The sequence below is a fragment of the Tachysurus vachellii genome, chromosome 26 (genome assembly GCF_030014155.1).
Source record: "Tachysurus vachellii isolate PV-2020 chromosome 26, HZAU_Pvac_v1, whole genome shotgun sequence".
NCBI lineage: Eukaryota > Metazoa > Chordata > Actinopteri > Siluriformes > Bagridae > Tachysurus > Tachysurus vachellii.
Genome location: NC_083485.1, coordinates 5,955,282 through 5,969,404, shown reverse-complemented (window position 1 = coordinate 5,969,404; position 14,123 = coordinate 5,955,282). Strand labels below are relative to the sequence as shown.

Sequence of the window (14,123 nt, the reverse complement as noted above, 5' to 3'; positions counted from 1 at the left end):
ACTGTGTGTTGTACCGTGAAAAGTTTAGCTCCGTTTCACGCGGAAGACGACGTTCAACACCTAGAACCCGAGGCAGAGGTAACGGCAGGTATCCACCATGTCAATGTTTCAATCACTTTATGCATGTCACACATGCGCACTGAACACTCTCTCTGCCACATATTGACAAGACACGCCCCTTTATGCTAATTGGCTACACGTTTGTTTTGTTTGTCGGCCCGATTTAGTTTTCTGAAGCATTTTTCCAACATCGTGCAGCCCACCTTTAATAAAAAGACTGTCTCACTGATTTTGTGTTGTCATACTACTGTATAATACCAGGACTAGGAGAAATGTCCAGGTAATGGCCGATCAAATGGCTTCTTTATGTGTGTGTGTGTGTGTGTGTGTGTGTGTGAGTGAAACTGCTGAGTTTCTGACAGCGTCATGCCACATGTGTGTATTGCTTACCTTAATATAGATTTGACTGACAGAGTTTTTGTAGGGCTGTAAGGAAGGCTAATCTTAAGAGTACCCTGTGGAAAAACACACAAATTGTGACAAGCATTAGACAGACAGCAATTAGTCTGAGACTCGGATTTAATAATATTGTGAGTTCTGCAGAAATAAAAGCAGATACAGCAGAAAAATGATGTTATCTATTAGGCAGCATTGGTTGTACATTAATCTGACTGATCCTAATATCTTCTGGTGGAATATATTTGTGTAATTATTGATTTATTTGGTGGTTGTGGGAAGGTGTGTATATAAAACAAGCACACACAGACGCACACACACACACACACACACACACACACACACAAACTGTGCTTCAAAATAATAAACCAGCCTCTTTAATGATATCAAACCAATGAGCTTCCCTGGACTCTTTTCTGAGTGGCTAAGCAGGATGACTAGAAAGAGGTGATGGTTCGGTGATTATAAGACACATATGCACACGTTCTCTCTTACCGTTTTGCGCCAAAGGATTGCTCGGTACTGGGGAACCCTCTGGTTGTTCTGGTCGGACAAAACCACTGATAAGTAGAATGGGTTTTTTTCTGCATCCACTCCGACGTAGTTCTGATGGACTGGAGGCAAAATGAAGAGCGAGCATACAGTATGAGAGAACTGAGAGAACTGAGAGAGAGATGTCAAACACAATGTATATAACCTAGAAATACACTCACACACACACACACCCACTGTATTTATACCTGTGTACAATAGCATTGGCAAAGCTCAAACATTTGCCAAAGCTAGTTTGGGGGGGGAAAAAAACAGACTGAAGATAAATGAATAAAACCTGAAATGTAATTACAGGATGAAGACTGTTCTGTTTCACTGTCCCCACTCTTACTGTGTCACATATTCATTCTCTCTCTCTCTCTCTCTCTCTCTCTCTCTCTCTCTCTCTCTCTCTCTCTCTCCTTCCCGTTGATCCCTCCATCCCACTCCATCCCTGAAAAGTATGTGTACTGCTTTAAACGAATTAGGAAGACATAATGCAGACATCTGCTTTCTGGCCATGCACTCATAGAGAAAAGAGTGTGTGAGGGAGACAGAGAATGATGAGAGAGAGAGAGAGAGAGAGATGAAAACATTGATGGTAAGCACACTTTGTGTATCAAATATAGCACACTTTGTGTATCAAATGCTCTCGTAAGTGCACGAGGGTTTGTATGCAGGAAAAAGTAGACAATTCAGGCTTTCATTAGACATATGTATCATGTTCCTGTGATAAGTATTGGCGGAGTTATCAGTTCATGTTTGTAACGTGTTTCAGGAAGAAGGGCAAGTTCACAGAGATGTCTGAATGCACATCCTGGTTATTTTCTTTATTTGCCAAAAGCACAGCATTTTGTTGTTAATATGAAGGCACTCAAATAAAAGTAGACACTTCACAGTTTCGAATGATGTATTACATGTATGTGTATGACTATGAATGACGGAGTATGTTAAGTGGATTTCACGTTGAAGAGGAAAAAATGCGCCAAAGACGCGCCGGCGCGTCGTTCGACCCCAGAGGGTTAATAATAAAGCATAATAAACAAGTGTCATTATTCAAGGCTTTTCTGAACTGATGCATCAGTATAAAATATCTACATCATCAAAGCGGAGTGGGATACGGTTCATTCAACAGTCGATGTGTACGCTGAAACAGTGTTAAGTGTTGTGGTCGCTGTTAGTTAGGTCTGTTATAATATGCAGTAGTGACCAGTTCTTAATGAATAAAAACAGGATGATCTGAATCTTTGCACCGAAGCAAAACCCCCACCTTTTCCCAGGAAGTACTTGAAGAACCATCTGGTGTGGTACTCTGGGTTCTCCAGATGGACATCGGTTCTCCTCCAGGTTCCTGGAGTGTAGTCCATATTCTACACAAGCAAAATAAAAATTAAAATAAATAAAAAAAAGTTTATTTATTACATTTATGTAAATCTAATAGGCGTTTATTCATAAAAAAAAAGAAATCCTGATATGTAAATATAATCATACTTTTATTAAAGGAAAGAAATTTCTTATTTCATACACATGATTAAAAGGCTGACAAAAAAAAATGTATCGATTAAAAGGCTGATAATCACATAAAGGAAAAACAATCACAGTGAGGAAAAATAGTGGTACAATGCAAATTAGTTTCTCTGAGGATGAATGGTCTCATTTATTCCCCTTCTTTAGCCCACACATGTGCATTTTTTTATTATCGTTTGTATTATTTCTGTGACTGGTGACTTGTCTTGTGGGGGCAATAATGACTGCATATGTCTAGCTCCGGTAGAGGGGGAATAAGAAGGAATAAAGGTGATAAAAGAATGCGACAAAGGAAAACGTTACTATCTGTAATTTCTACGCTAGCTTCCAGACCTGGAAAACTTTACACTGTGTGCATTTAACACACAGCACGCTGGTATGAGTATCACTCAAAAAATGTACGAAGAATCATTTTCTCCCCAATTAAATCCGTTTTTGTTCCGACTAATGGTCAAAAATTTAGAGACTATTAAAGAATTCATAGAAGGACAAAAGGTTTTGAGTGAAAAATGTTCAGTTGTGTTGAACCTGTCAAATTTTACACTTACAAAAAATGTTAATGGCGATAATTAGAAGGAAATTAAATGGAGTTCTTTGCGCTCCTGTGCAAATCAGAGCTTAAATGCTTTCAAACACTTTGACCAGCAGCAGAATAACTGAGAAAATGTTGCCTATGCGGACATTAGAGCGGCGATTTGTAAAAACGGATCGTTTTATTGAAAGTATACTGTTACAGTATATTTTTCAGCATTTAGTGCTCATTACTGAAGAAACGCCTGTCCGGTTGTTTTCAGAAAGATTCAATCTAATTTGTGATTTTAAAAAAATATTTAAAAGGAATTCAAATCTATATCAAACAAAACTGCAATCTGAATTAATCTGAATAAAATTAAGTTCCAACTTTTTCACTGAGCTACAAAGTAAGGCATGATCCCCACAGGAACCCATAATTAATTAGTTTTGACCGTAACAGATGAGAGATGATTTATTTATGATTGAATGACATGTGAAACAATGAAATAAGACTGTCCTTGATGACATTAGCCTACAAAGCCTCAGGAATCGGAAATCGGACTTCGAGTGCCCTGGAAAGTGTCTAAGAGTCATATTTGATTGCAGATTTCCGTGTTATCTGTGTGTTCTGCATATTTCTGTGTTGACGAGATGTTTTGAATGAGCAGGCCAGAGAGAGTACATTCCCCACCCAGAGACTGCTTGAGCCAATTGCCCCACACTTGTGACATTGTATCAGAGAGTAAATGCTTCCAAGCACCAGGTCTGTGATTATACTAAGGGCCAGTTACAGTAGGCTTCCTGCGAGGTTGAGATAAAAGTCTCTTGTTAAACGCATCAAAGTGAAATAAAACCATATTGAGAAACAGCTTTCTGGATATCCAGGATCACTCACTCTCTCATACACACACAATAGCTGTAATAGCGTAATGCGTTCCTTTAATATACCAGTCTGGCAAAAATATGGGTTGTGGTCCAGTTTGTGCCTGATGCTTTTATACGAAGAATGAAGCTGAGCAGTTAAATTTGAAACATCTTGCTCAAGGAACCGACCATGACAGCTTGGCATTGCTGGCTTTAAATTCATGACCTTCCAATGTGTAACCTCAAAGCCCTAACCACTGAGCCACCACTTCCCCAGTTTTCACTTCAGCAAGATAAATCATGTCAGATATTTTCCTCCTTTAATGTGACATAGCATACCAAGTCCTGTTCAAGTCACTCCGCTGGTTTTCCATAGGAAACCATTCCTTTATTGACTTCCTTTGGATTTATGTTTTGGGTCATTATGGTGACCCCTGATGAACAATTCCATCATGTTCTTGGTGCACATCTAAAGATCTCGAAACTCTTTTCAACTCTTCTCCTGCTCCACACTTTCCTACAGCGAGGTCCCAGACATGCTTTAAATGTTCTCTCAGGACGACCTCACAGTTGATTTAGGGTTAATCAGAATCACTTAATTAATGGCAAATGTGTGATAATTGCTTCTGAACGTGAGTTTGAATGTGACTGGATCATTCTGAGCACTGCCACATGCCCCAATCTAGCAGGGTGTAGACATATGTGATGTGACTTATCTTGATAAAAAAAAAAACAATTCATCACAAAAGACCTGAACATTTAACAGGACTCGAGCCGAGATCTATCTGAACAACCACTGATTCTGAATCAGATATATCAGCTATAGTTGGAGTTTATAAACCCACAAGGGATTGTATGGAATGGGAATAACGCGTGGGAAGGTACATGGCCGACACTACACAAGCGGCCTGTTCGCTAATAACTAGCTGCTACTGTGGATCGATAATGTCAGGGACAGTCTATGTGCCTCCTAAAGAGCAAATTGGACAAGTCAAATGCTGTAGTCATCGAGTAATAAATAAATAAATAAATAATAATTTAAACATTTATATGTACACACACACACACACACACACACACACACTCACACACACACACACACACACACACACACACACACACACACACACACACACACACACACACACACACACACACACACACACACACACACACACACACACACATATATATACAAAATGTGTATGGGTTTGGGGATAGTGGTTAGCACATTCGCCTCACACCTCCAGGGTTGGGGGTTCGATTCCCGCCTCCACCTTGTGTGTGTGGAGTTTGCATGTTCTCCCCGTGCCTCGGGGGTTTCCTCCGGGTATTGCGGTTTCCTCCCCGGTCCAAAGACATGCATGGTAGGTTGATTGGCATCTCTGGAAAATTGTCTGTAGTGTGTGATTGCGTGAGTGAATGAGAGTGTGTGTGTGCCCTGCGATGGGTTGGCACTCCGTCCAGGGTGTATCCTGGAGGGTGTGGGTTTTGTGTGGGTTTTGGGTCCTCAACAATTATAAGGTCTTAATGTCTTTTATGGCTACTTTTGTTCTTTCATTCAGTTAGCCATGTCATACAGTAAACAAATCAAATTTATATTTACTGAATGAATTTATTTAGGATCATTTTCAATATATTTTGTATACTATAAACATTTATATTCCATTTAGTTTTGCACATTTAAATATGAAGATAAATCTTTTTTTTTTTTTTTTTTAGAATGCATTGACATTTCAATAAAATTTCCAAAATCTATATTCTATTCTATTCCTTTGTTCATTCATTCATTTATTCATATTGAGCTATTTACATTCTGAGTCATTTAAATGTACAATGGGAAACTCTTTCTCTCTGATTTGTACGAGATTACTATGTAAGACAGACCCCTTAAAGCCCCAGTGGCCTGGCCACTGCTTAAATTGATGTAGATTTACCCCTGCATTCTGCATACTGATGAACAATAAATGTGCACACGCACACGCACACACACACACACACACACACACACACACGCACACTCACATCAATAAATCTTTCCTCAGTAAGACCACGGGTCGATACATGCAGCTCAATCATGCAAAGCTATGCCCCTTTACCACATTAACACACACAACACACACACACACACCAACCTACCACACCCTTTTCATGATCACAGGTCTGTCTCAAACTCTAATCAATCCTATCTAACTCGTGTACAAATGTAAATAGCTGTTAAAGTGTTATTAAGCCACAATGCCCATTGCACACATTCAGACGGTCCCCAGTCCATTGATGTGTTTTGATTTGCTTGTCAACCTTGAGATACATAGGGAAAATATAAAGGGGAGTAGGGATATCAACATCTTTTTCACATAAGCATCAAGGATGACATCACATCATGCCGACCAAATCTGCTAGAAAACAAATGAAACCTCCAAAAGTTCCAATACTGAACCTGCGTGTGAACTTTGAGCTGCGGTGCATGATATAAATTCATTGCATCTCCATGACAATGCTGTTGAAGATACCAACGACTCCTTGGACATCTTAACACTGTGCTAACCAAAGCTCACTCATTTTCTACCGCTTATCCGAACTACCTCGGGTCACGGGGAGCCTGTGCCTATCTCAGGCGTCATCGGTCATCAAAGCAGGATACACCCTGGACGGAGTGCCAACCCATCGCAGGGCACACACACTCTCATTCACTCACGCAATCACACACTATGGACAATTTTCCAGAGATGCCAATCAACCTACCATGCATGTCTTTGGACCAGGGGAGGAAACCGGAGTACCCGGAGGAAACCCCCGAGGCACGGGGAGAACATGTAAACTCCACTCAAAAGGCGGAGGCGGGAATCGAACCCCCAACCCTGGAGGTGTGAGGCGAACGTGCTAAACGTGCTAAGCCACCGTGCCTCCTGCTAACCAAAGCTGTTTGTTGGAATTTGATGAATTGCAAAGGAGATAATGTGTAAAAATGTGTAAACTTCCAGAAGACACAAAGCCCAAAATGGCGGACTTTTTATTAGGTAAAGAACGTGACAGAAAATTAGTATAACATACATCATAAAATAAAAATGTCCAAATGGGGCACTGCTGATGGACACCATTTGATCCGTGATTTACTTGACAAGTGCCTTAAAAACAGACAAAACAAACAAAAGCGTTTGAAGCCTCACAGCATGAAGGTTCCGCATGTGTTCGTTTGTGAGTAGGTTCCTCACCTCGTCTAAAGAACCGTTCTCCACCCTGAATCTTCCGGCTCTCTGTATGGCTCCGTCTGCATCGCTGGAGATCAGCTGTGATGAGACACAAAACGTTTCATCAGCATGATACGTGCTGTGGACATGCATGTGTGAAGTGACGATCCCAATCTGCTCTCACACGTTCTGAGCTGTTCTTGTGATGATAGTCAGATATTTCCAATCAACCACACTTAAATTATATCAGCTATGTAGCTCTGTAGATTGGACCTGTTTAATGATCAGTAATAAAAACAAAATAAAGACTGGTTGAAATTTACTTATGATGAGCTTTCTGAATTTACTGTACTGTAGCTGCAGAGGCAGAAGATCAACAGAACAGAACAGAGCTTCTTGTGCGACTTCCTTCTGAATGTCACCCCGAAAAATGTTTGAACAATAGCAATAAAATATTTTCAATTCACCATTTCATACATTATCTAATGCATTTTTACTCACTTACACTACTCATTTTTTATTGGCACTCTGTCCTCCGTGTTTGTATTTACATGCCTGCCATGAAACTCACAATCTGATTGGTTAGGACATCACACTGAAAACATTTTTCTGCTCCACTGTGACCGAATGCTGGCAGCATCGCATTTAAGAAAAGTGGCACCTTGTTTCCCATTGCACTGGGGTTCTTAAATCATGGCTATGATGGCATGAAGAAACAAAGTGTTGATTGGATTTGGATTTAGCCGACAGGACGTAACATGGAGCTGGTTAATGAATGTATCAGCAAAAAAGTTCTCTGTTGTAAATGTATCTCTATCTCTGGTTCTGGAGGCAAATAGTAATTTCATCCCTCTCATCCTTTCTTTTTACCTTCTCTCTCTCTCACCTCCTCTTTCTTTTTTTTCTCCACTTAGTGATTCTCCACTTTATTTTTTTTTTCCTAAAGTGACTCAGCTGGAGTTAGATGAGTTTGTGTTGGAGGTGAGAAATAAAACGTGGTTATGAAAGAGAGAAGGAGAATGGGACTTGGAGGGGAAAGTGGGAAAATGTTACTGAGGCCACTGTGGTACAAACTCTGCTATCAACACCAAATAATTGGCACACAGCAATACATACACACATGTGCTCATCCACACACACACACACACACAGTTTTGTTTACATGAAAGCCCTTCGATGACAATGGAGTACCAGCTGCACACACAATTTGAGACTAATTACAGAGACTGTATGCTTCTGTGTGTGTGTGTGTGTGTGTGTGAGAGAGAGAGAGAGAGAGAGAGAGAGAGAGAATGAGAGAGAGAGAGAGAGAGAGAGAGAATGGGTGAAGAGAGAGATTGTGTATTTCAGTACCCACTCTACATTTGCTACAACCTGAAAAAATTGACTCAGTAACGTATGAAGCACATTCTAGTGTGTGTGTGTGTGTGTGTGTGTGTGTGTGTGTGTGTGTGTGAGAGAGTGTGAGAGAGAGAGAGAGAGAGAGAGAGAGAGAGAGAGAGAGAGAGGGAGAATGGGTGAAGAGAGAGATTGTGTATTTCAGTACCCACTCTACATTCACTACAACGTGTAAATGACTCTTGGTAACATATGAAGCACATTCTTGTGTTTGTGTTTGTGTGTGTGTGTGTGTGTGTGTGTGCACGCATCTCAATCCCCTTTGACACAATGTAATCTCTTTTGCACTGGGAAATTGTGACATCCTCCAGACGGTACGACGTTGGTTGCTAAGCAACAGACGATAGAACCTCACCCATCCCCACTCTATTTGCAACCCACTCTCTCTTTCCCCCCTTTTACTTCCATCCACCTGTTGGTCAGCACACACTTCCCTCTTGCTCCCTCTCTCACTGTGTGCACACACACACACACACACACACACACACACACACACACACATATATATATATATATATATATATATATATATATATATATATATATATATATATATATATATATATATATATATATATACTGTATATAAATATATCAAGATACGATTTCAAATAATTGCCACTGAGCATCATTTATTAGGCTAAAATGACCTTCATAGTACAGCCATGACTTGACTGAAGTAATTAGCTCGTATCAAGAGCATGGATACCTTTGGACATGTTACAGTAATTCTGACTAATCAGATGAGTTTGATGACTGAATGACCAATGACAGCATGCTGGAGGTGAGAATAGGCCAGTGAAAGGACACGGAAATAAAGAGAATAGAAAATACATTCGTTTTTATATGATATGTTGCATTGTAATCTAAAGAAGAAATACAAGCGGTATTCCTGATGTACAGTCATCCCTCCTCGTTCTAGCGTGGCTGACAGCAGGCTGCCTTGTTCTTGAGGAGTCACAGGGCTAATAAAGCTGCGTGGTCACACTTGCACATATGCAATCACACATGCTAGCATACGCCCGACTTGATACGTGCTAATGTTTGAATGTGAAGAGGAGAGAGAGATGAGCAGATGAACAGCGTGCACTAGAACATTAGTTACATGTAGAAAGAAAAAATTAGAAAACAAAGCTTTGTGCTCGGTGAAAATGTTCCAGAGGACGTACTACGGCATTTCCTACTATACAAGTAACCTGACAAAAACACGTTAGATGTCAAACTGAACACATTGTTTGTTGGTTAAAAAAAAAAACGCTCTTTACTAGGGTTGGGTATCAAAAGAAATTTTCCGGTTCCGATTCCAGTTCCAGTTCTGCCTTACGATTCCCGGTTCTGATTCCGATTCCATAATAAAAGAAATGTGAAAAATAATGCACAATACTTAAACAATTCCATTTGTGTTTATTAATCACTCTTTAAATATTTTAAACAGAGCATTTCAATTCATATCAATTTAAATAAATCCAACATCAAATTTAACATCCAGAATTACAACTTAGCAAAACAGTTAGCAATTTTTCTGAAGAAAAATGAACATGTCTGCTTTCTCTGGGAGAAGACGAGACCTTTCCTGGCTTATTGTATCTCCAGCTGTGGAGAAAACCCCACAAAGCGTACCTCAGCACAGCAGCGCGAGTGACTGATATCTTAATTTGGTTGCGTGACTGCAAAACAATTAATATTCATGAGGTAAGACATGGCTATTTAAAGTGACCGCTCACAGCGCTTTGCCCGTCATCTCATCGGAACCACGTTTGGAACCGAAACTAAAAAATTTCGCGCGGTTCCGGTTCCTGTTAAAAAACAGAAGCGGTTCTGAATAAGAACCGGTTCTCGGTTCCCAACCCTACTCTTTACCCAGTACGTTGTTCTTAATGATCAGAAACGTTGTTATCAACGAAGAAAAATTTCAATATAATTAAAACAAAGCAAGTTCCCTCTGCAAGCTTTCTCGATCTGAAGTAACTAACGTAGCTAAGCTAATGTACTTAGTTTAAAAGTCAACTTGTAGGCAATAGGTGAACAGAAACAGAGCTAAAAGAAATGCCCAGCTGATAAAACTTAGGTGTGCAAGGTGTTTTAGTGTGATAGAGTAGTAGCGCTGTCTGAGGGAATAGATATGCATCATCTGTGAAGCTATGAAAGTTGATGCCAGGTTTGGTGGCAGCATATCTAAAAAAAAAAATGTCGGGGGTTGATCATCGATCCCTGTGGAACACCTTACAGAAGTAGCTTCATGAAGGAACACGGTGCAGAAAATTAGCAAAAAGTAGAATGGCACTGAATGAAAATGTAAAAACTCAGGATATTAGTTAGCTCGGTAGGTTGGAGGCTAGAATCAATTTCAGACAACAGAAGACTGCAGTTCTGTGAGAGTAACGTAGATGTCAAGTGAGACGTTTTGCATCCGAATGTGGATGATAACAGGGCCAGATAAAATACAAAACAAACAGGAGTGAAGACTGATAGCTGATCGATGCAGTAAGTACTCTAATGAATTCACACGTGCCGGCGCACATTTACGATTTGCTCCCTCTTGTTCATGACCTTCAGGGAGAGGTAATGTGTATGCATAGTTGCGTGTGAGGGAAATTAAACCCTTAGTAACGATGTCACGAAGATTAATGTCTGTATTGTTTTAAACACAATATTTTTTTGAATGTGTCTTGTTCCTGAAAGGAACAGAAAAGGGCTACATCCTCTTCTGAAGAAGGCTCACGACGCAGGAAAAGTGAGAACAGAAAGCTCGCGGGAAGAATAAATCAGTGATTGCAGATATATAATTGATCTCATCAAGGAGCCTATGAATGCGCTATCACACCTCACACACAGCAGACCCAGGAAATCGAGGGAAAAGAGAATAGAGAAGAGGTGGGAGACAAGGTAAAGAATGCATGCAGAAAGAACAGAGAGAGAGAGAGAGAGAGAGAGAGAGAGAGAGAGAGAGAGAGAGAAAGAGAGAGAGAGAGAGAATAGAAAGAACATCCTTGCAGCAAGAAGGATTTTAATCAAATATAGTCTGGTCCATAAGTATCTGGACAGTTCCATAATTTTTTACCACCACAACAGATTTCAAATGAAGCAAACAGGATGGGATTAATGCGTAGATTTTCAAGAGGGTTAACAAAAATCTCGCATTTAGTAATGCAATTTTAGGAGTCCCAGACATTTTTTTAACAGTGCTTCCATGTACATAGGCATAAAAGTAATTGACTAATTTGACTAATAAGCAGATTCATAGTGAGGTGTAGCCTGAGATAAAAGGTCTGGAGTTGATTCCAAGAGTTGGTGCAAGAATTTGTTAGTATTAAAAAAAAGGAATAAAAAAAAAATACTGAATCCGAGTGCACTGGGAAATTGTGACATCAAATATATATATATATATATATATATATATATATATATATATATATATATATATATATATATATAAATTTTTTTTTTTTTTTTTTTTTTAAAGAAAATACCCTGATATTTTCACTTGACGTGGTACCACAGGTTGTTCTATTTATGTATCTGATCTATTTATGTATCTGATTCTATTTATGTATCTGATTTTATTCGCAAGTCAAAAATAAACAAGAACAAACCAATAATAATATTCAACTCATTAGATTCTATATGGCAGAGCTGCTGGATTTTACACAACAGACACGTTGGAAGATATGAGAAGATAAGATTGGGACAATCTTGGGCTGCTGCAAATAGTTGAGCTTTCTTTAAGACTGACCAAATCGCAAATATTTTACTAACATCACTGTTCTTCAGCTGTACACAGAATGGCAAGAAAAGTGCTATGAAACCTGGACAATAAAACACAAATTGCTTATTAACATTCATTCATTTTCTACCGCTTATCCGAACTACCTCGGGTCACGGGGAGCCTGTGCCTATCTCAGGCGTCATCGGGCATCAAGGCAGGATACACCCTGGACGGAGTGCCAACCCATCGCAGGGCACACACACACTCTCATTCACTCACACAATCACACACTACGGACAATTTTCCAGAGATGCCAATCAACCTACCATGCATGTCTTTGGACCGGGGGAGGAAACCGGAGTACCCGGAGGAAACCCCCGAGGCACGGGGAGAACATGCAAACTCCACACACACAAGGCGGAGGCGGGAATCGAACCCCCAACCCTGGAGGTGTGAGGTGAACGTGCTAACCACTAAGCCACCGTGCCCCCCTGCTTATTAACAATTTTAATAAAACTGTAAACCAGTTCAGCTAATGGATTCTGTATTTAAACTTGGGTAAATATTCGTTTGTCTGTAAATCGCCTTTCCACTTACTTGTCGAGAAGTGGCGTTTATTAACATTTGTTTAAAAAGATTCTCTGTACTAAAAAAATGACTATTATTTGTATTAATTTTTTTTAAATGTCAGCTCTCATTACATGTCAGCTCTCGTTGTCATTCTATCCTGGTGGTTGTTTGCTGTCGCTGGACATTTCTAAGCAGGGAGCTTGATGTAGCTGGATATTCACTAATCTACTGCATAAAATAAAATAAAATAAAATAAACACACTAACATGAGGGTCTTACTGAGGAGAACTTCATGTATAATTCACTTATATATTCACAATACCTGTTTGAAATGTAGATTTCTTATATTAAACGTAACACATCATTAAAAATTAGACAGGTATATCGGAATATGGAATATCTATTAAATCCATTAATGTTGACTGTGGGATCTTTAACATTCCAGTGCGTATTTTACTTATTCGAGTACATTTTAAATCAAACAGACATTCATTTTCAAGATGTTTTAATGAACCGTTTCATCCAGATGTGTCAAGAAGCATGAAGAACCGTTTCATTAGCGCTTCACAGTAGCCTGAATTAAAGCAGAAATGTGTCTACGGTACAGACTCCCGTCACGACCTATCATACCATTTAATACGAGGTTCCATGGCTATAGTAGTAAGAGAAAAAAGAGAGGAGGCACAAGCAGCATTGATGTGGAGCTCCTTTATGTGCTCTTTTTATGTGCAGCATGGTATTGTGTGTAAAAGGTCAAAAGTGCGGGGGTCACAGAGTGAGATTCGACATGTGACCTTTTCTCTGGGTCATTATCAAGCCACCCAGAGAAAGGTTCCATCTCTTTCATTCCACATTGATTTACCTCTCTCTCTCTCTCTCTCTCTCTCTCTCTCTTATTCACTTTCACAAAGTGATGTGAGCATTAACCAATAAAATCCAAAACAAAGCAAAAACAGGGACCATCATACAAGTGGCCGTCTTTTTTATATTGTTTATGCCTGGACTGGAAAGTAGTCACCAGTTCAGTTTTTCAGTTTTTTCTATTTAGTGACAAGAGAAAGACAAAACCTAATTTTTATTTTTATTTTTTTTCAAAAACAAAAGGTTTTTTGTTTTTTTTTTCAAAACAAAGGTTTTGTTAATACTCGTATAAAAATAATATGTTGTATTGTGTTGGTGTATTGCTTTCCTCTCTCTCACTCACTCACTCACTCACTCATCTTCTACCGTTTATCCGAACTACCTCGGGTCACGGGGAGCCTGTGCCTGTGCATCTCAGGTGTCATCGGGCATCAAGGCAGGATACACCCTGGACGGAGTGCCAACCCATCACAGGGCACACACACACACTCTCATTCACTCACACA

General features: G+C 39.6%; 1 protein-coding gene across 5 annotated transcripts in view; it reads right to left on the bottom strand.

Moving 5' to 3' along the window:
- Positions 1–14,123, bottom strand: part of garnl3 (GTPase activating Rap/RanGAP domain like 3) — a 71,830-nt gene that overhangs the window by 22,412 nt on the left and 35,295 nt on the right. For all 5 annotated transcript variants that reach the window (XM_060862471.1, XM_060862472.1, XM_060862468.1 and 2 more), the window contains exons 3-6: positions 7,107–7,181; positions 2,258–2,357; positions 952–1,070; positions 451–515 (exon numbers count right to left, since the gene is read on the bottom strand). In XM_060862471.1, the coding sequence (XP_060718454.1) occupies positions 451–515; positions 952–1,070; positions 2,258–2,357; positions 7,107–7,181 (359 nt within the window). The remainder of the gene's footprint in view (positions 1–450; positions 516–951; positions 1,071–2,257; positions 2,358–7,106; positions 7,182–14,123) is intronic.